Here is a 21461-nt window from a genome sequence, read left to right as displayed (position 1 = left end):
AGTTACTTTTTGGTCAGACAAAAATTGTTCAGACAGTATACAAAAAACTTTCAAATATCTGCTCATTAGCGGTTGACCAATCTTACCACTCATTAGCGTTGAGTGACGTGATGGTTGACCAATTGGGGGGTGTTTCATGGTGTTTGTGGGTGGGGCCTAATCCTTGAAACTGCCGAGCGGGAGCTGAGCTGAGGTGAGTGGCGGCCATTAAAGACCAGCCAGGCCTGAAATGCTGGCGGCCGCCCTTCTTCACCTGCAAAATCTCCCTCCGGCTCTCACCTTTCAGCAGGGGAGAGGCTGCTTTAAATTAGATCATTCACTCAGTCGCGTCTCTCTTCATCGCTTTTGTTTTTCTTCTCTCTGGCCGGCTGCGCGGGAAAACAGAGAACCACGCGGCCCAAGAGACAGCAAGCAGGGGAGCAGTGATGAGGGTTCCGGCTCAGCGGATCGGGTGCTCATCAGGGGTCGGCCCGCAACACATCGACCGGAGGAGTGGCGGCTCTCTCTCTCCTTCCCCCCTCTCTCTCTCTCTCTCCCGCCGACCTCACAAAATGGCGGCCGCCCTTCTTCACCCGCCGGGCTCTCGGACACGGGAGCCCGGAGCGAAAGGCCTTTGACTGCCGCCCGGCCAACCGAGTCCAAAGGCCCGCCTGGTTAAACATGAGGAACCCCGGGCTCGCTTCTGAGCGATCGGCACCCGGCCTCCTGGTGTCAGACTGACTCCGTTCTGGTACCAAGGTGAGTCAGAGGGAGAGGGAGAGAGAGGGAGGAAGAGAGAGAGAGAGCGGGGAGGGAGGGAGAGAGAGAGGGGCAGGGAGAGAGAGGGGGGAGAGAGAGAGGGGAGAGAGAGAGCGGCAGGGAGAGAGAGGGGGAGGGAGAGAGAGAGGGTGAGGGAGGGAGAGAGAGAGGGGCAGGGAGAGAGAGAAGGGGCAGGGAGAGAGAGAGGGGCATGGAGCAAGAGGGGGAGAGAGAGAGCAGCAGGGAGAGAGAGGGGGAGGGAGAGAGACAGGGTGAGGGAGGGAAAGTGTGAAGGGGTGGGAGAGGGAGGGAGAGCTTACCTTCTTCCTTCCTTCGGCTGCCACAATTCAAACTTCCCATCGACCTCACAAAATGGCGGCTGCCCTTCTTCACCCGCCGGGCTCTGAGTCCAGCCCCTTCCCCGGGGTGTCCTCCTCTCTTCTCTATCTCCTTCCCTCTCTCTCTCTGTCTCTCTCTCTCCTTCCCTCTCTCTCTCTCTCTCTCTCCTTCCCTCTCTCTCTCCTTCCCTCTCTGCCTCTCTCCTTCCCTCTCTGTCTCTCTCTCCTTCCCTCTCTCTCTCTGTCTCCTTCCCTCTCTCTCTCTGTCTCTCTCTCTCCTTCCCTCTCTCTCTCCTTCCCTCTCTCGCTCCTTCCCTCTCTCGCTCTCTCTCCTTCCCTCTCTCTCTCTCCTTCCTCTCTCTCTCCCTCCTTCCCACTCTCTCTCTCTCTCCTTCCCTCTCTCTCTCTCTCCTTCCCTCTCTCTCTCCTTCCCTCTCTCTCTCCCTCCTTCCCTCTCTCTCTCTCTCTCCTTCCCTCTCTCTCTCCCTCCTTCCCTCTCTCTCTCTCTCTCCTTCCCTCTCTCTCTAATTCCCTCTCTCCAATTCCAATTCCAATTTCCAATTCAAATGCTTTATTGGCATGAAAGTTTACAGAGAACCATATTGCCAAAGCTTACATAGCAAAAAGGTACAGTTTTCCAACATTCTGTAGGTGTCAATCGATTTGACATTTGTTGGGTACATACAATATTACTTTTAAACAATATTAATTTTAAACAGTCTTTCTACTTCATTTGGTACGTTCAATATTAATTTTAAACAGTCTTACTTTTAAACAGTCCTCAGGTTGTGACATGTTGTTACATATTTGGCCCCAAGGTATGGTCTGTCTCCTTCTCCCAGGACTAATCTCAATTTTGACAGGTCATCCAATTCCTTGAAATCTGGGGTTGTTTGGCTTAGCTTGTTGAATAATATGTTTCTTGATGTGTTGAATTTTTCGCATTTTAGGAGGAAATGCATTTCTGTTTCAACCTCGCCGGCCAGACATTGATCGCATATTCTATTCTCTCTAGGCTGCCAGGATTTCTTGTATCTGCCTTTTTCAATTTCCAGTTGGTGGTCGCTTAGTCTGTACCTAGTGAGGGTCTGTCTCTGTTTTGTGTCTCTGATGGTCGTGAGGTAGTCTGCCAGTTTATAATCTCTTTTTAGGGCCCGGTAACATTCTAATCTGCTTTGGCTTTCGGTTATTTTGTTCCAATGTTCCAGGTAGGTTTCTTTGCATTGTTTAATGATTTGGTTCACTCGGATTGGTGTTTGGACGGCTGTGTTGGTCTGGGCTGGTCAGGGTCCGGCTGAGTACTTAGTTTCAGTAGCAGCTGACTCAGGGGACTCTTTTCTGGGTTTAGCTCTTGGGTCTGAAAGGCTTTGAAATGAAGGGTGTCTGGGGAGCTAGATTTGAGGTGATTTAGGAAGTTTAGTGCTCCTTTTTGGATGTTTATTATCAGTGGGTATCTGCCTAGTTCGGCTCTGCATGCATTTGTTGGCGTTTTTCTTTGGGTGCGAAGGATGCTTCGGCAGAATTCTGCATGTAGGGCTTCTATTGTGTGTTTTTCCCATTTAGTGTAGCTTTGGTGATTTAGCGGGCCCCATACTTCACTACCGTACAGTGCAATGGGCAGGATTATGCTGTCAAATATTTTGAGCCAGATTTTGATTGGGATTTGGATGTTGTAGAATTTTCTTTTTATTGCATATAGGGCTCTTCGGGCTTTTTCTTTTAGTGCATTCACTGCTATGCTGAAGCTCCCTGATGCTGTAATAGTTAGACCAAGGTAGGTGTAGCTCATAGTGTGTCCTATAGCGGTATCACTGAGGGTAAACTGGTATTTGTTTTCCTGACATCTGGGCTCTCTCTCTCTCCTTCCCTCTCTCTCTCCTTCCCTCCCTCTCTCTCTCTCTCTCCTTCCCCCTCTCGCTCTCTCTCTCCTTCCCTCTCTCTCTCTCTCTCCTTCCCTCTTTCTCTCTCCTTCCCTCTCTCTCTCTCCTTCTCTCTCTCTCTCCCTCCTTCACTCTCTCTCTCCCTCCTTCCCTCTCTCTCTCTCTCTCTTTCCCTCTCTCTCTCTCTCTCCTTCCCTCTCTCTCTCTCCTTCCCTCTCTCTCTCTCCTTCCCTCTCTCTCTCTCTCCTTCCCTCTCTCTCTCTCTCTTTCCCTCTCTCTCTCTCCTTCCCACACAGACAGACAGACAGACAAACCCATTTATATGCCCTCAAAAAACCCTCGGCACCGCCGGGCACTCCAGCTAGTGACATTGATAAAGTAGTAGTGCAAGATGTTCGATGGTAATTGTTGCAGATATCTCCCAGGCAGATTCCCGTCAAACAGACGGAATATTACTACGAATGAGCAAAGGCTTGGGAGAAAGACCTGCTTAATGGATGTATAGTACTAATAACTTTAATGCTTTTAACCTATGTAATTGGATGGATAATATGTTGATGGAAAGGATGTAGGGGGCATAGAAATCAGGATGATACTTTATATAAACAAGGTGATCCAATTGTTTGGATTTGATCACCACCCCGGCAGGACACCATAATAGGAGAAATAATCGTGTTGGTCAATGATTAAAAGGGATTAATCAGGACCAAAAGGGGGGACTGAAAGGGTTAAAAGGGAGAGAGGGGCTTTTTAGCTAAAAAGAAGGGAATTGAGGAACCAAGCATATATCCAACCACATAAGGAGTTGTTTTGTACATGTCCCAGAGAGAAGTATGGTGTAATGTGGTCAAATGTTCAAACCGTCAGTTGCTAATTGAATAAAGTGTACAAACCGTTAGTTACTAATTGTGGAATGTGGTAAAGATAATGTATGGGATCATAGGGCTATGTAAACAGTCAAAATATGCACACGGGTCGCAAGAATTTGCACCCGAAATCAAATCTATGATGTAAGCCATGACTTAGAACAAAAAAACTGTATATAAGGCAGGGGATCTTAGCGATCGGAGAGCATTCATCCCAGGATGGATGACTCCCCTGTCGACTTGTAAAATAAAGTTGCTTTACTGAATGAACCTCCGGACTCTGAGTGATTGATTGGGAATAAGGCGGACGTCGACCCTTTATATCAGAGGGTTCGTCTCGGGGAGAAGAAGCTCTCCCGGTTACCCTCACAAAGCTCATCCTCTGCCTGTATACCCTGTATTGGGGGTATCACCTCCGGCCCGGTGCAGCCCTGTGGTGCCCCCCTCTCTCCTGTGGAGCATCAGGTCATTGAGGAGAAGGCTGCTGTTGTGGTTGCTGCTGTTGCCACTGGTGTGGCTGGTGTTATTGGTACTGGGGTTCATCTTGGTCTGATTCTGAGGTCCAATGTGAGACAGTATAAGCGGCACCCATGCTGATGTCATAGATGGCAGGTCAAGCAGTGATCAGAGGGCCAATCCCTCAATGTTCTAATACTGAGCAGCAATGTGCTGAGAGTGACTTCCGAGGTTGCAGAAATGACCTGCAAACTCCTGAAACCTAAATGAAGTCAGCAAGAGCCTTTCCCTTAGGCAACTAATGGGGTGTAGGGCGTGTGTATTTATGTGGTATTTCCAGCTGTCAATTATTGCCCTCACACAATGGCCCCTGAGCTTCTGCCTCCCCTTCACAGGCGAGGTTCCCGAGCTGCGTGCTTCCCGTGTTCATGTCGTTCAATTCAGAAGCTGCAGTTAAAAACCTTCTTAAGGGTCTGATAACAAGCAGTTAATGAGTTGAATTAAGTCACCCGCCTCTGCCGATCAGGCCCGTGGCGCGCTGGGAAACACGCCCAGGTTAAAGGCACGAGGAGGCAGGATGATGGTGGGTTCCCAACGCGCTGCCTATTTCCGCAATTTTTACAGCCGACCCACCTTCAAACCTGAATGCATGGCAATGTGAAAATTCCGGCCTGTGTGTTTCTCATTAGTGGGTGCACCTTGCAGGAGGAGGCCAGCCACTCCGATGATCGCCCATGCACATCCACTGGGAAAACCAATGTCTCAACTGTTGCCACTCCCTCACCAACTCTGTCATCACATCTGTCCAGCACCAACACAGACACACCTACTAGAGAAAAAAGTTGTGAGTCAGACGGATTAGTCAATGAGAATGAGCGTGCTTAAGAAGCTGGTATCACAACAGGGGGAGATGGCCATTCACCATGGAGAGGGAAGAAATGATTGCTTTTGGCTGAGGAGCCTCGGGAGCCAGAATTCTACGTCCAGTCTTCAAAAGAGCAATAATTATAATTTTTCGAATAGTTAAAGCACAGAAGGAGGCCATTCGGCCCCTCGAGCCTCTCTGCAAAAGCACTTCAGCTAGTCCCACTTCCCCGCCCTTTCCCCATAGCCCTGCAAAATTTTTTCCTTCAGGTACTTGTCCAATTCCCTTTGGAAAGCCATGATTGAGTCTGCCTCCACCACCCTTTTAGGCAATACATTCCAGATCCTAACCACTTGCTGTGTAAAAAATGTTTCCTCATGTCACCTTTGGTTCTTTTGCCAGTCACTTTAAATCTGTGTCCTCTAGTTTTCGACCCTTCCACCAATGGGAACGGTTTCTCTCTTTCTACTCTGTCTAGACCCCTCATGATTTTGAACACCTCTATCAAATCTCAACCTTCGCTGCTCTAAGGAGATCAACCCCAGCTTCTCCAGTCTATCCATGTAACTGAAGTCCCTCATCCCTGGAATCATTCTTGTAAATCTTTTCTGCACCCTCTCTAAGGCCTTCACATCCTTCCTAAAGTGCGGTGCCCAAAATTGGAAAGAATACTCCAGTTGAGGCCGAACCAGTGTTTTATAAAGGTTCATCATAACTTCCATGCTTTTGTACTCCATGCCTCTACTTATGAAGCCTAGGATCCCGTATGCTTTTTTAACCGCTTTCTCAACCTGCCCTGCCACCTTCAACAATTTGTGCACATATACCCCCAGGTCTCTCTCTTCATGCACCCCTTTAGGTTTGTACCCTTTAGTTTATATTGCCTCTCCTTGCTCGTCCTACCAAAATGTATCACTTTGCACTTTTATGCATTAAATTTCATCTGCCACGTGTCCACCCATTTCACCAGCATGTCTATGTCTTCATGAAGTCTATTACTATCCTCCTCACTGTGCTATAGTTCCAAGTTTTGTGTCATTTGCAAATTTTGAAATTAGGGAGCATTGATCTTGACTGCAGGCATTGGAGATGGTTTCCACACATACGGGTGAGATGATGGATGACTGAGAGAAGACTACTACCCTCTCATCTGCAACAGATTGCAAGAATTCTCAAGAGCTGCAGGACACCCTGTAAATAATGATGACTCAGGATATGTCTGCACAATTGAGTTATCAAAGAAGGTCTTCTAGGAACAGTGGTAATCTCTGGAGTGGCAGGCAGCACTGCTGTAATAGATGCTTTGGGGGTCAGCCTGAACACACTTTCACAGGGCTTTCAACACCTGATTGGAACTGTTCAGCCTGACTCAATTTTTAGCATTGCCAACACACACAATTTCATTAAGGATTTATGGATTGTAATGTATTCTTTTAATGTATGTGATTCACAGGGACAGAAGGGAACTAGCAGAGAATTTTTCTCTCTCTTTTATCCTTATGTGAGTTGTATCCATTATCACAATAGCACAAAATTGATAAGCCGTGCAGGAGCTGCTCCCACTCTACTGCCGTAAATTCACCGAATGGGGCAAACCAGGTTCCGGCCGCACTGTAGGATTCGCAAAATTGAACTTTATATTATAAAGGGTCGAATGACAGAAGAGGCCATGATTTTAAAGACTGTTTTAAAAGTAGCCTAGGAAAAGGGGGCATTCAAAATGGCCACCAGACCCCGTGACCAACTTATTGGGACACGTTTAAAATGGTTCCTGCAGTCCTCAGACAGCTTTGTGGATTCAACCCACAGTAAGTTCTGGAAGCCGTTTCTGAGAGAACGAAACCAGACACCCACATATACATATAGATTGGAGGCAGATCCAGTCAAGATCGGCCTGTAGATAAAGGCCATCTAAATGTTTACCCAGACAAAAGGGAATAGTTTCATATTCATGAGAAGAGCATCAAGGACCCGTGAAGGACATCACCAGGCCATTAAAAACAATGAAGGTCATTCCAGACCAGAGATGGCCCGTTACCGGCCATCCAAGAACAGTTTAAAATATAATAACTACCCCGTTGTGCTCCCAGCCCGCCAAAATTAAAACAAAAGACTAACCTGATTTGGCGCGAGATAATGGCTTCTGATGAGAAGTATATCTGGGAACCCAGGGTTAGAAAGAAAGACGGTCATCGTGGTGCTACCATCGTATCGGTGGCATCATCACTGGAAGAAGGAGAAGAAGACGGTTCGAGCCGGCGTCCCGCCCCGGGGTAAAACATCGGGAGATCATCGACCAACCCCGGGCTGTTGACAAAACGGGAGGCCATCGACCCACTCCGGCTCGGGAGAAGAGACAATAAGAAACTGAAGAAATGATGGGGGCCAGCCCAAGGCTTCTCTGGCCGGGCTTGAGCAGATGATCCCCGACCCCGTCGACATCCAGACCAGCCGGTGTCCAGCCGTCCCCGACCCCCACCTCAGGAGAGAGGTGTGGCGTAGCTCACTGGGGCTCCACCAACCACGTGGAGACAGGACGCCTGAAAGGATCAAACGCAGACCTGTCTCAAAACCTTACACTTCCTAGTTGGATTGGTGAGCATGTTTCTGGCCCTTCATAATCAGATCTAGATAGGTTTAAGGGGGTGGACATTTAAGGGTATAATTAACATGAGTTGTTGTCCCTCGATGTTCCGTGTGTTTCCCCATTTCATGATGATCTGTGTAAAGTATAATATGCCTGTATTTGCCTTAGTTAGTATTGTGTCGTCATGATTTGTTTGTGTTTTTCCCTCCCATGTACCCTCTTATTTGCTTGCATTTGATTTGTCTTACATTATGCAATAAAATTCCATTTCGTTTCATCAAACTTGGTCTATAAGAGTTTTCTCTACATTGTAGTTCCTGCCCCAAAGTCCAGAGTACAGAATCTAAGGGGCGAGTGGGTCGAACCACTCATGGTTTTACTGTGCAAGAGAGAGAGGCCTCTAGAGAGAGAAACCTCTGCGATCTTAAACCCCTTACAGCACTTCTGGCAAACTTATGGTGGCAGAGCGGGAGAAGCTTCGAGGAAATTTCCAGCATATGTATTTTGATATCTTTTGTAGTTCTCTTAGGCAGGCCCTCAGAACCGAGGCTGACTTGTTTCCACACTAAAAATGAAACATAAACATAGAAACATAGAAGATAGGAGCAGGAGTAGGCCATTCGGCCCCTCGAGCCTGCTCCGCCATTCAATGCGATCATGGCTGATCATCCAAATTCAGTACCCTGTCCCCACTTTCTCCCCATACCCCTTGATCCCTTTAGCCTTAAGAAATATATCCAACTCCTTCTTGAATATATTTAATGAATTGGCCTCTACTGCCTTCTGTGGTAGAGAATTCCACAGGTTCACCACGCTCTGGGTGAAGAAAATCTTCCTCATTTCTGTCCTAAATGGCATACCCCTTATCCTTAGACTGTGACCCCTGGTTCTGGACTCCCCGACCACCGGGAACATCCTCCCTGCATCTAGTCTGTCCAGTCCTGCCAGAATTTTATAAGTTTCAATGAGATCCCCTCTCATTCTTCTAAACTCCAGCAAGTACAAGCCCAATCGACCCATTCTCTCCTCATATGTCATTCCTGCCATCCCAGGTATCAGCCTGGTGAATCTTCGCTGAACTCCTTCCATGGCAAGAACATCCTTCCTCAGATAAGGCGACCAAAACTGCACACAATACTCAAGATGTGGTCTCACCAAGGCCTTGTACAACTGCAGCAAGACATCTTTGTTCCTGTACTCAAACCCTCTCGCTACGAAGGCCAACATATCATTGGCCTTCTTAACCGCCTGCTGCACCTGCATGCTTACCTTCAGCGACTGGTGCACAAGGACACCCAGGTCTCGTTGCACTTCCCCTTCTCCCAATCTATTGCCATTCAGATAATAATCTGCCTTCCTGTTTTTGCCACCAAAGTGGATAACCTCACATTTATCCACATTATATTGCATCTGCCATGCTTCTGCCCAATCATCCAACCTGTCCAAATCATCCTGGAGTTTCTCGGCATCCTCCTCACAGCACACGCGCCCACCCAGCTTTATGTCATCTGCAAATTTGGAGATATTACATCTAGTTCCCTTGTCTAGATCATCTATATATATAAAGCGGCTCTTCTGTCTGTCCCGATGTCTGTCTGTCTGTCTGTCCGCCTGGTCTCTATACGTTTGGAAGTTACAGAGCGTACCGACGCGCGTGTCACCTCAAAAGAAAGCTTGCGATTCCGGACCGGTCATAGGCGTATTTACGTTTCGGCCGGACAAAAATCCCGCCCGCGGTATCCCAAAAACGTTCAGCGTTCCGCTCATTAGCATCTCATTAGCGACCGTGTGACGTCGAGGTCTTCCTACAGTTGAGTGTCGAGTGACTCGACGATTGACCAATCCTACGCTTCGGTGACCTGACCGGTCGACCAATCGGTGCGTGTGTGGGCGGGCATTATCCTTCTGAACCGAGGTGAGTGGCCGCCATCTTGATTTTCCACGATTTTTTCCCCCACACTTTCTGTGTGTTAGGGAACTAAGGTAAATATTTCAATTATGTGTTAGGCAATTAATTAACAATTTATTTGAGTTTTATATTGTGTTTAGCAACCCCCCCCCTTCCTCCTCACCCTCGCGCAGGGGGGACTCGGGGCCTGAAGCTGAAAAAATTTCTCTCTCTCTCTCTCTTTCTTCCCTCTCTCTCTCTCCTTCTCCTCTTCCTTCTCTCTCCTTCTCCTCTTCCCTCTCTCCTCTTCCCTCTCTCTCCTTCTCCTCTTCCCTCTCTGTCTCTCTCTACTTCCCCCTCTCAGGTGTCGCGGACGGAGCGCGGGCGCGCCGCCCGAAGTTTCCCGCTCGCTAACGGCCTTGCCGGCTCCCGCGGGCCGCTCGCACTGACCGCGCATGCGCCGCTCGCACTCACCGCGCATGCGCCGGCCGCAATCACCGCGCATGCGCCGCCCGCACTCACCGCGCATGCGCCGCCCACACTCACCGCGCATGCGCCGCCCGCCCGCCCGCAGCGGCCGTCCATCAGCCGCGCGATACGCGGGGGACCTCAGCAACGGCACCGAACCTCAGGCGCTAGGCAGGGGGAGGGGCCGGAGAGAGGGACAGAGGGGTGGGGGGGGAGAGGGAGACAGGGGAGGGGAGGGGATGGGAGGGAGAGAGGGGAGGGAGGGAGAGAGGGGAGGGGAGGGAGGGAGAGAGGGGAGGGGAGGGAGAGAGGGGAGGGAGGGATCGGACAGGGAGAGGACATGACAGGGAGAGGGGGGACACACAGGGGCAGGGAGACCAAAAGCCCCAAAATTGCCCTTGCGCCCCAAAATTGCCCTCGCAACGCGGGGCTCCCCAGCTAGTTAATATATATTGTGAATAGCTGGGGTCCAAGGACTGATCCCTGCGGTACTCCACTTGTCACTGCCTGCCACTCGGAAAAAGACCCGTTTATTCCAAATCTTTGCTTTCTGTCTGCCAACCAGTTTTCTATCCAAGTCAACACCTTGCCCCCAATCCCATGTGCCTTGAGTTCTCAGGTGGCTGATGAGTCCAATGTGGGACCTACAGTCTCTATCACAGGTGGGCAGACGGTGGTTGAAGGGGCAGGTGGGTGGGGTGCTTGGGTTGATGTGCGCTCCTTGCGCTGCTTGCGCTTGACTTCTGCTTGCTCCCGGCGAAGAAACTCAAGGTGTTAGGCACCTTCCCAGATGCTTCTCCTCCACTTTGTGCAGTCTTGGTCCAGGGATGCCGAGGTGTCGGTGGGGATGTTGCACTTTTTCAATGAGGCTTTGAGGGTGTCCGTGAAGCATTTCCTCTGCCCACCTGGGGCTCTCTTGCCGTGTCGGAACTCTGAGTAGAGCACTTGCTTTGGGAGTCTCATATCGGGTATGCGGATGATTTGGCCCTTCCATCGGAGCTGATCGAGTGTGGTCAAAGATTTGATGCTGGGGTTGTTGGCCTGAGCGAGAACACTGACGTTGGTGCGCCTATCCTGCCAATGGATTTGCAGGATCATGGCCTTGAACATGGCCTTGTCATAACCAACACCTTGTTCCATCAGAGAGACAAGTACAAGGCTTTATGGCAACACCCTCGCTACAAGCACTGACATCTGGACTACGTCGTCGTCCAAGCGAGGGACCACAAGGATGTCCGCATCACCCGTGCCATGACAGGAGCTGACGACTGCTGGACAGACCACCGCCTAATCCGTTCTGTCATCTCTATCAACTTAGCCCCAAAACAGCGACAGCAACAGAAGTAATGCCGCAGGAAAATCAACGCTGGAGCACCCAAAGACCCTGCTAAGAAAGCCCCATTCAGCCTTCGCCTCACAACCAACCTGGTGACGCCCAGTGATTCAGAGACACAGAGAGGATGATTTTGCCAATGTGGGTGCGTTGGAGGCGGGACTGCTGCTTGTCATGTTTTAATTCTGCCTCCATCGGCTTGTGGCCAATCCATGCTATTTTCCATTGATTGACCTTGCTAGCAGGCCAATTAAGGGAAAGCCGGTGACAGAGAATGTCAACGTATGAAGTTTCATCTGTCCAAATTTTTTGACAAATGAATTGTCATTGTTTGACAGCTTTGAGAATCTGTCAAACAGCGACATTATCTGTTGTTTGGTGAGGTCTTGTACTCAAGGATCATCAAACCTATTTCCTGAGCAGAAAGCAGATGGCTGTTACATCAGAGAATGCAGCAGCCATTCTGTCATCTCTGCCGTGGAGATGCCGGAGCCTCCGGATCCCTAACGATTGAAGCCTGCAGGAAGAAACAAAGGTAAGTAAACTTTTCAAACACTTTTCACTCACCTCACATACTTACCTCTCCACACTTGCACCCATCACTCACCTCCACAGTGCACTTTTGGACCCCGCTCACCCCCACAGACACACTGCTCACCTCGCTGAACTTGGTGGGGTTTCCCGACATCGGGAAGCCCACACCTCTGATGGAAAAATGGGGATAATCCTCTTAACTGCCTGTTACCTACCTGTTAAAAGGCAGTTAAGTGGCTGTAATCCCATTCCCGTCTCCAGGAGACGGGACTCGGTGTGGGTCGGGTACCCGCCTCCTGGGAAGATGGCACGGAGATGGATTGGGGGCGAGATGGCTACCAACCCCCAGATTCTGCCATTTTCCCGGCAGTCCCACCTCCAAACCTGCATCCCCAGGGCTGGCAAAATTGCCGCCAGAGTGTCCACAGCGTCTGGTCTGCACTCAAGGCCTCCATAATCAGTGCCTGTGAAGAGACGCTCGGTCGCTTGCCCAGGAAACACCAAAAGTGGTTCGACGAGAACGACCAGGAGATCCAGGAGCTAATAAGCCGGAAGCACAAGGCCTTCCTGAGCTGGAAACAGCAACGCAACTCTTTTGTAGTTACCTATTTAACAACTTACAAGCTTAGAACTGGCTTTACTAATCCTATTCTATTCTATTTTATTCTATTCAAATCCAGTACTAAGAATTGTCTGTCTATCCTGATCTGTGGTATGCAACAGGATCTCATAGCAACTAGCAATATACTTGAATAAACATAGAAATAAAAGCTAACTTAATGTTTGTTTGTGTGAACTTGTGCTCATCGCCACAAAGGATATTATTTCTGGGGAATGCTACTCTTTCTATCTTAGGTTCACTGCCTGAAATTTTCTGAAAACACATCTGTGGTGAGGAATCTCACCTGCCATCAGTACATATCAGAAAAGCATGGGCAATTGACAAAGCAGCCCAGCATCCAGCCCCAGATCCAACTGCACCTTGAATATTGTGCTTAGTTCTGGCCACCAGGAAAGAAGGGAGACATTCATGTGCTGGAGACAGTGCAGAGAAGAGCCAAGCTGCTGATCTTCTGTGCAGGGGTCTGAGTTGCGAGCATCGACAGGTGAGACTTGGGGCAGGATTTTCATTGGGCCGTGGAGTCGGGATTGGAGGCGTGGGGGGGGAGGGGGTGGGGTTAAAATCACGAACTCATGGGTCCCGACCCCATCCCGCACCCAAACCCGCCTCCATGCCAGTTTCAATGGAGGCGGGTACCCGCCCTGCACTGGGTCCCGCCTACCCGAGTCAGGAAGGGGATTAGTGCCAATTATCTGCCTGTTAACAGGTAGTTAACAGGCAGTTTTTAGCCTAATCCCTATTTTTGATGTTTAAGTGCGGGATTCCCGATGGCTCCAAACCACGCCAAGTTAGAGGAGGCGGGCCGTCGGGTTGAAGGACTTGGAAGGGTCGAGATGTCAGTGTTCAGGTGAATGATGTGTGCATGAGTGCAAAGGTAAGTGTGGTTGGTGTGTCTAAAGTGATTAAAGAATTTTAAATTGCCTTTTCTTACCTTTTCAGCCTTCCTTCCTTTAGGTCTCGGGAGTCCCTCATCTCGTCGGCATAGAAAGCAGAATGGCTGCAAACTGTCAAAAGTGTGCAGGAGAGATTTCTAACTGAGTCTGTGGAGAAGGACTCAGGTTAGAAGTAAGACTGTCAGTGTTTGACAGCTTCAAACAGCCGTGAAACACTGATATTTCATATGTCAAAACCTCTTGACAGATGAAATTTCAGTCTGTGACATCACCTGTTGCCGGGTGGCCCTTAATTGGCCCAGCGGGCTCAACAAGGTCAATCAAGTTAAAATTGCGTGGATCGGCCACATCTCGATGGAGGTGGGTCTACAACCCCGAAAGTTGTAGTCCCGCCTCCTACCTGACTCCTGAATGAAAATCCAGCCCATGGTCTTTTCAGCCTAGAAAGGAGGCGTCGGAGAGGTGATCCTATAGAGGTATATAAGATTAGTTATAAGTTAAGGGAATAGATAAAGTTAACCTGGAATTTTACTTTACATTAAATGACTGGAGTAGAACAAGGATTCACACTAGTAAAAGGTAATTTTAGATCTGATATCAGGAAATTCTCCTTCACAATGAGTGATCAATATGTGAAAAAACTTCAAGACAGAGTAGTGAAGGTAGAAATTCCCGAATCATTTCAGAAACAATTGGCTGCTACAATGGGGGATGTAATGATCTCACTGGATGGATGAATTAAGATGGGCTGAATGGTCTTCCTTATCTGTAATTATCTTGTAATCTTGTGATTTCATTTGTGGTACTGGTTGGCTGTCAGTTTTCCCTTATCGGCCTCCATGACATAAAATATTTAGCAAACCTTTATTAGTTTGTCGACAAACACGTGAAATGATGACTAAATATGCCAAAATGCATTGTTCCTTCACATAAGTGTGATGTTGACATGATACAAATAGTGTGCAGTCAATCCGGTTTGTCTACATATCTAAACTAAACAAGATTGGTGAAACATATTTGCATAAAGACAAGTATTGTTCACCCATCACCCCATACTTGCTGACCTACATTGGCTCCCGGTTAAGCAACGCCTCGAATTTTAAATTCTCATCTTTGTTTTCAAATCCCTCCATGGCCTCGCCACAGTGCCACAACCCTCTGAGATGTCTGCGCTCCTCTAATTCTGGCCTCTTGAGCATCCCTGATTATAATTGCTGCACAATTGGTGGCCATTCCTTCTGCTACCAAGGCTCTAAGCTCTGGAATTCCCTTCCTAAACCTCTCTGCCTCTCTACCTCTCTTTCCTCCTTTAAGGTGCTCCTTAAAACCTACCTCTTTTGACCTAATATCTCCTTATGTGGCTCTGTGTAAAATTTTATTTTATAACGCTCCTGTGAAGCACCTTGGGACGTTTTACTATGTTAAAGGCGCTATATAAATACAAGTTATTGTTGTTGTTGACTTTGTGTGATAATGTAAAACGGGTCATAGTGAATCGACAGCCTGATATTTATTTCCATTATCACACAAAGTCAAGATCTATCCCAATGCCTCTGTAAAAAAGGAGAGATTGAGCATTGGTACTTCCTTTACAAACCAAACAGATACAAAGAATTATGATTAATGTTTAATATCCATTTTTTTAATCTATTGATTTTTGTTGTTCAATATTTCATTCAAACAGTGAATGTTAAAGGAGGAAGTATTTCAGAAGGAATTACTAAATCAGTCATTGTGAGTCCAGAATTTACATACACAGAGAACCTTGTTTGTTGCGATGTTACCATAGTATTACCACTTCAACAGTATGGCTCTTCAGGATGTAGTGCATCCTCATCCTAACTTCAAAATCCTGAAGTTGCGGTCAGTTATTCACTGCTCCGACACTGGCTGCACTGTGGCCCCCCAACTCACCTCCCCCCTCCCACAACCCCCCCCCCCACCCTATAGCTGGTAATCAGGAAAATCAGGGCAATCAGGAAAATCAGTGAAATGAGGGAAACTGACGAAATCTTTAGCTCTTCTGCGATAATATCGCTGTTAAATACCCCATTAAAAGTTAGACCCTTTTGGATTAGGTGTAACTGGGGTTTTAACAGTGTATTGACTGATAAACATAGATTATGGCCCTGGAAAATGAATTTTAATTTTCTGGAGTGTCAAATTTATCCATTTTAATAAAAATAAATTTTTTAAAGAAACTTAAAAAAAATGTAATTTTTAAAAAAGTTTTTTCATCTTTGTTTCAGGTTTGCCTTTTCACCATGTGAAAGCCCCAATCTTTGGTTTGCTCTCTCTAATATTTTTAAAAAGTTAGAATCAAAGAAGCTTACCCACTTACTGGTTCGCTGTCTGTGAGAATTCTGTATTTTGATTGGCTGCTTAGACAGCTTGTTGACATCACAGCAACTCATGCTATGGGATTCCCATTAAACTACGTTGATTTAACTGCACATCAGAAAAGTCAAACTTTTTGCAACAGAGATCGCAAGATCTTTGTGGGAAGCTTACTTTGGGGCCAGCGATGAACGCCTTTGCTTCGCCACTGACCGCAAATTCCGGGCCATTAATTTTAAAATTGATCTCTATCCAGACATTTCCATGGTTTAGAAGACACAAGGCAGTAGAGCTAAATGCACTTTTTTAACCTTTTGGGCACTAATGACAGGACAATTTGGTGTAGAAATTGGGCCTTGTGCTTGATTTACAGGTGTAAAACGGATGCAATGAAAGCTAATTTTGGAGGTCAACGTTCTGCACCCAGAGGAGGCCTGAAAGACGTCTGACCCAATATTTAGTTTAGGACCCCTCAGGGAATTTGGGCTGCCCTAAGGTTTTGAGGCCTGCTCTGCTCAGGTTTTCTAGGTGCATTTTCAGCCACCACCAAAATGGAAAGATTTTTTTTTAAGTTTAATGTGAAGCCAGGAGAAGCAGGAGTGTACCCCCCAGCTCCACAGTACTCCCAAGGGCCACTGCCGGCCCATGTTTGGCACTGTCGCCAGTGAGGAAAACGGCCCAACATTCATCTTTATAAAATGCTGCTTGTGGAGGCACGACAGGCACTGGTAGCTCGGCCAGATAATGTTAATGGGGCCTGAAGACCAATTGTGGGCCAACCCTGGACCGTTCTGTGTGCGGTGCCCTTTTCAGGCCTGAAAACGGGCCTAAGGAATTTCCACTGTTTGTTTCAATGGCACCCACTCCATAGGCCACTGATGAGATACACTGTGAAACAGCCAATGGAGTTGCTTATGTTGTACTGAAAAGAAGACAAACTGTCTGGCGGACAGAGGCAGTCGAGGGATCAAGGGATGTGGTGGAGAGATGGAACTGTATGTCATTGGCAAATATGAGGAAGGAGCCTGTGGATAATGTCCCCATGTAAATGAGGAAGAGAAAGGGGCCAAGGTTAGATCATTGGGGAACCCTGGAGGTGCAAAGGCAATCTCATGAAGCTGGGTGATGGCATAAAGGCATTGGAGGAGGATGGCATTGTCAACTGTGTTGAATGCTGTGGACAGATCAAGAAAGATGAGGAGGAATAAGGCATCAAAGTCACAGCCAAAGAGGATGTCACGCATGCCTTTAATTAGGGATTTAAACATCAAATTATGGGAGAGATGGGCACAGAACTGTGAAGCAATAACTGTTCAAGGACCTTCGAGCAGAATGGAACATTGGAGTTGAGGTGGTAATTGATGAGGACAGTAGGGTCAAGGTTTCGTTTTTTGAGAAAGAGGGTCTAACAATGGTTTTGAAGCAAAGAGAGATAGTGCCTGAGGAGAGAGAATTATGGACAATGTTAGGTAACAAAAGTGCCAGGACGGGCAGTTGCTGAACGCCAACTCTCCGACACCTACTCCTACCTCCACCTGGACCATGACCCCACTACCGAACATCAAACCACCGTTTCCAAGACGGTCACTGACCTCATCTCCTCTGGAGATCTTCCCCCCGCTGCCACCCACCTCATAGTTCTCCAACCCCACACAGCCCACTTCTACCTCCTTCCCAAGATCCACAAACAGGACTGCCCTGGTAGACCCATTGTTTCAGCCTGTTCTTGCCCCACGGAACTTAACTCTTCCTATCTTGACTCTATCTTTTCTCCCCTTGTCCAATCTCTTCCCACCTACATCCGCGACTCTTCGGACGCCCTCCGCCACTTTAACAGTTTCCAGTTTCCTGGCCCCAACCGCTTCCTTTTCACCATGGACGTACAATCACTCTACACCTCCATCCCCCACCCGGATGGCCTGAGGGCGCTCCGCTTCTTCCTTGAACAGAGGCCTGACCAGTCCCCATCCACCACCACCCTCCTCCGCCTGGCTGAACTTGTTCTCACATTGAACAACTTCTCCTTTAACGCCACTCATTTCCTCCAAATCAAAGGTGTTGCCATGGGTACCCGCATGGGTCCTAGCTATGCTTGCCTTTTTGTGGGCTATGTGGAACAATCTTTGTTCCAGTCCTACTCGGGTCCCCTCCCTCACCTCTTTTTCTGATACATTGATGACTGTATCAGTGCTGTTTCCTGCTCTCGCCTTGAACTAGACAATTTCATTCACTTTGCCTCCAATTTCCACCCTTCCCTCACCTTCACATGGTCCATCTCTGACTCTTCCCTTCCCTTCCTCGATTTCTCCGTCTCCATCTCTGGGGATAGGTTATCGACCAATATTCACTACAAGCCCACTGACTCCCACAGCTACCTGGACTACACTTCCTCCCACCCCGCTTCCTGTAAGGAGTCTATTCCATTCTCCCAGTTTCTCCGCCTCTGCCATATCTGCTCCGATGATGCCACCTTCCACACCAATGCTTCAGACATGTCTTCCTTTTTCCGCAACCGAGGATTCCCCTCTACCGTGGTTGACACTGCCCTCGACCGTGTCAGTTCCATCTCCCGCACTTCTGTCCTCACCCCTGCCCCTCCCTCCCGGAACCACGATAGGGTTCCCCTTGTCCTCACCTTTCACCCCACCAGCCTCCACATTCAACGGAGCATCCTCCGGCATTTCCGCTACCTCCAAAGTGATCCCACCACCAAACGTATCTTCCCCTCCCCTCCCCTTTCAGCATTCCGTAGGGACCGCTCCCTCCGAGACACCCTAGTCCACTCCTCTATCACCCCAAACAGCCTTTCCCCTTCGCCTGGCACCTTCCCATGCAAGCGGAGGAGATGTAACACCTGCCCCTATACCTCCCCCCTTCCCACTGTCCAGGGTCCCAAACACCCCTTCCAGGTGAAGCAGCGATTTACTTGTACTTCTCGCAATCTAGTATACTGTATTCGCTGCTCACGATGTGGTCTCCTCTACATTGGGGAGACCAAACGCAGATTGGGCAACCGCTTTGCGGAACACCTCCATTCAGTCCGTAAGGGTGACCCCGAGCTTCCGGTCGCCTGTCATTTTAATTCACCGCTCCATTCCCACTCGGACCTCACCGTCCTTGGCCTCTTGTATTGTTCCACAGAAGCTCAACGTAAACTCGAGGAACAGCACCTCATCTTCCGATTAGGCACTCTGCAGTCTTCCGGACTCAATATCGAGTTCAACAATTTCAGATCATAACCTCAGCCCCTATTACACATTTTTTCTTGTAATTTTTCCACTCCTTTCCCCCCCCCCTTTCCTTTTGTTTCTCTCTCACACCTGGCAGCTACCTCTTGCCCTGCCAGTACACTTTACACCTAATCTCAGCCTATTACCATCTCGTCTAGCTCTTTTGTTTCTTTCACTTCTCTTGTCCGATCGCAGCTCTGCCTTCGATCTAATTTCTTTTCTTTCCAGTTTTGAAGAAGGGTTTGATCCGAAACGTCAACTCAAATTTCTCTCCACGGATGTTGCCTGACCTGCTGAGTTTTTCCAGCATTTTCTGTTGTTATTTCGGATTTCCAACATCTGCAGTATTTTGCTATCGGGCAGTTGCTTAGTCAGCAGTTGAGTAGGAAGATGATTGGAACAATAGTTAGTCTCATAGACGAGATGAGCTCAGAGAAGACAGAGCAGGAGAATGACAAAAGGCTACAGGAAGCAGGCAAAAGGTTTGTGTGACTAGATTTTGGGCTGGGGGCAACGTAAAGGGGAAGGTGAAGCAGAGGTAGCTACACAGATAGTAAAATGGTAGTCACGGGAGCAGATAGAGTGCAAAGATATGTAGGAAATAAGTTTGTAGTAGACTGTGAGGAAATGGTAGGATTATTAATAAGTACTTAGCCTTTGTTTTCACACAGGAGGTGAATGTTGGGATTGTTGAACTACCAAAAGGGTGTGCAGAACTTTTAGTGGAGGTTATTATTCAAGAAAGATGGTACTAAAGAAGTTATTCAAATTTAAGGTAGGCAAATGACAGTGAGATGATGGTTTACAACTGATAATCCTGAGGTAAGCTAGAGAAAAACAATGAAATCTCTGATTACAATTTTGCAAAATTCTACAGAAAGGAATCATGCCAGAGCACTGGAAGTGCCAAATATGACTCATCTCTTCAAAAATGGAGACAGGATAAGGCAGGAAATTAGTCTTAGCTCAATTGTTAATAAGCTACATTGTTGTTGATAAATTCCATGGTTCCACCGCCACCAATGAAAGAACATAGAAACTAGAAACAGGAGTAGCCCGTTCAGCCCCTCAAACCTGTTCCGCCATTCAATCAGAACATGGCTGATCCATACTTTGACTCCATTTACTCACCTTTGATCCTTATTTCTTGACACCCTACACTAACAAGAATCTATTGTTCTCAGACTTGAAATTTTATTTGGCACAGCATCACAGCTTTTTGATGGAGACAGTTCCAGATTTCCACTGCTCTTTTTGTGAAAAAGTGCTTCCTGATTCCACTCCTAAATTGGCAAGCTCTAATTTTAAAATTATGCTTCCTTGTTCTGAATTCCTCCACCAGCGGAAATAGTTTCTCTGGCCAAGATTTTCCAGGGAGGGGGTGGTTAACGGGCACAATTGGTCAGGTGGGCAATTGTTTTTTTCCCCCAGCGGGTCGGGACCCCGCTGTGAATCCGCCGCCATGCGCCTTTCCTTGATGTCGGGTCTGTCAGCCCTGAGTAGACCCAACATGCAGCAGTGGGGGAACCAATTCAGGTAATTATGACCTTGTTTAGAGATCATTAAGAATACATTTGAGCTCACCTTTTAATTTTACGTACTTGCCCACAGGGTCCTCGCTGCTTGGTGATCACATCTGTCAAGCTGAGGCAATAGATGAATGGCCATTGAATCAGCTATTGAGTTGACAGCTTCAAATGTAAAGTAAAAGCTCCCATCTTACAGAGATATCTTCCCTCAGCCACAAGCTCTCCCTCACTGCATTTCCACAACAGATTCACCATGCTGCAAGTCTTTACACCAGTAACAATCCAGTCTGACCTCATTACCTCTCTCACCATTGACAGCTAGCTTCTGTCATCTCTACTTCACCTGTCATCTATTCCATCAGCATGGGTGCCCTTTATATTCTCTCACCTTGGTCCTCAGAATCCCACCATGATCAGCCCCAACACCAACAGCACCAAAAACAACACCACCAAACGTTTCCGTAATCACCTGATGCTGCACAGGACAGAGGGCATCAGCAACTGAACACATTGCTGCCTGGAACGCCAGGGACGGCCTCACCATGGCCAGATTTACTTCACTTGATGCTGTACACCCTGGCTGCCACATGATGTGCCAAGTTGGCACCACCCCACACCAACACCATAAAGCATCCCTGCAATGCCCAAGCCATTCCTTTCACATTCATGACCATTGCGAGGGGTACTGTTATGTCTCACCATTCACTGCAACACACTAAGCCACTTCCAAAGGTGCACACAAATCTGCCCAAGAATGCAAAGTGTTGAAAATAAAGGTTTCAATGTTAGTCAACACATTAACATAAACTTTACATGACCATTGCATAAAACACTCAAGTGCCCGTGTATGAGGGGTGGCTAGAGAGATGGGGATGTGATTATATAGATAGAGCGGGA

The 21461-nt window shown here is 47.8% G+C and overlaps 1 protein-coding gene across 1 annotated transcript in view; it reads left to right on the top strand.

The window, feature by feature from the left end:
• LOC147117408 (uncharacterized) overlaps window positions 1-20665 on the top strand; it is a 29734-nt gene extending 9069 nt beyond the window's left edge. Inside the window, exons 2-4 of the mRNA XM_085989364.1 lie at window positions 11758-11797; window positions 19381-19517; window positions 20647-20665. Of these exons, the coding sequence (XP_085845490.1) occupies window positions 11758-11797; window positions 19381-19517; window positions 20647-20665 (196 nt within the window). The remainder of the gene's footprint in view (window positions 1-11757; window positions 11798-19380; window positions 19518-20646) is intronic.
• Window positions 20666-21461: the final 796 nt, after the last annotated feature.

The sequence above is a fragment of the Somniosus microcephalus genome, chromosome 5, assembly GCF_052327205.1.
Source record: "Somniosus microcephalus isolate GS21.2 chromosome 5, FLI_Smic_1.0, whole genome shotgun sequence".
In the NCBI taxonomy this organism is placed as follows: Eukaryota; Metazoa; Chordata; class Chondrichthyes; order Squaliformes; family Somniosidae; genus Somniosus; species Somniosus microcephalus.
Note: the sequence above shows the minus strand (reverse complement) of the source record. Positions and strands in the feature narration are given on the sequence as shown.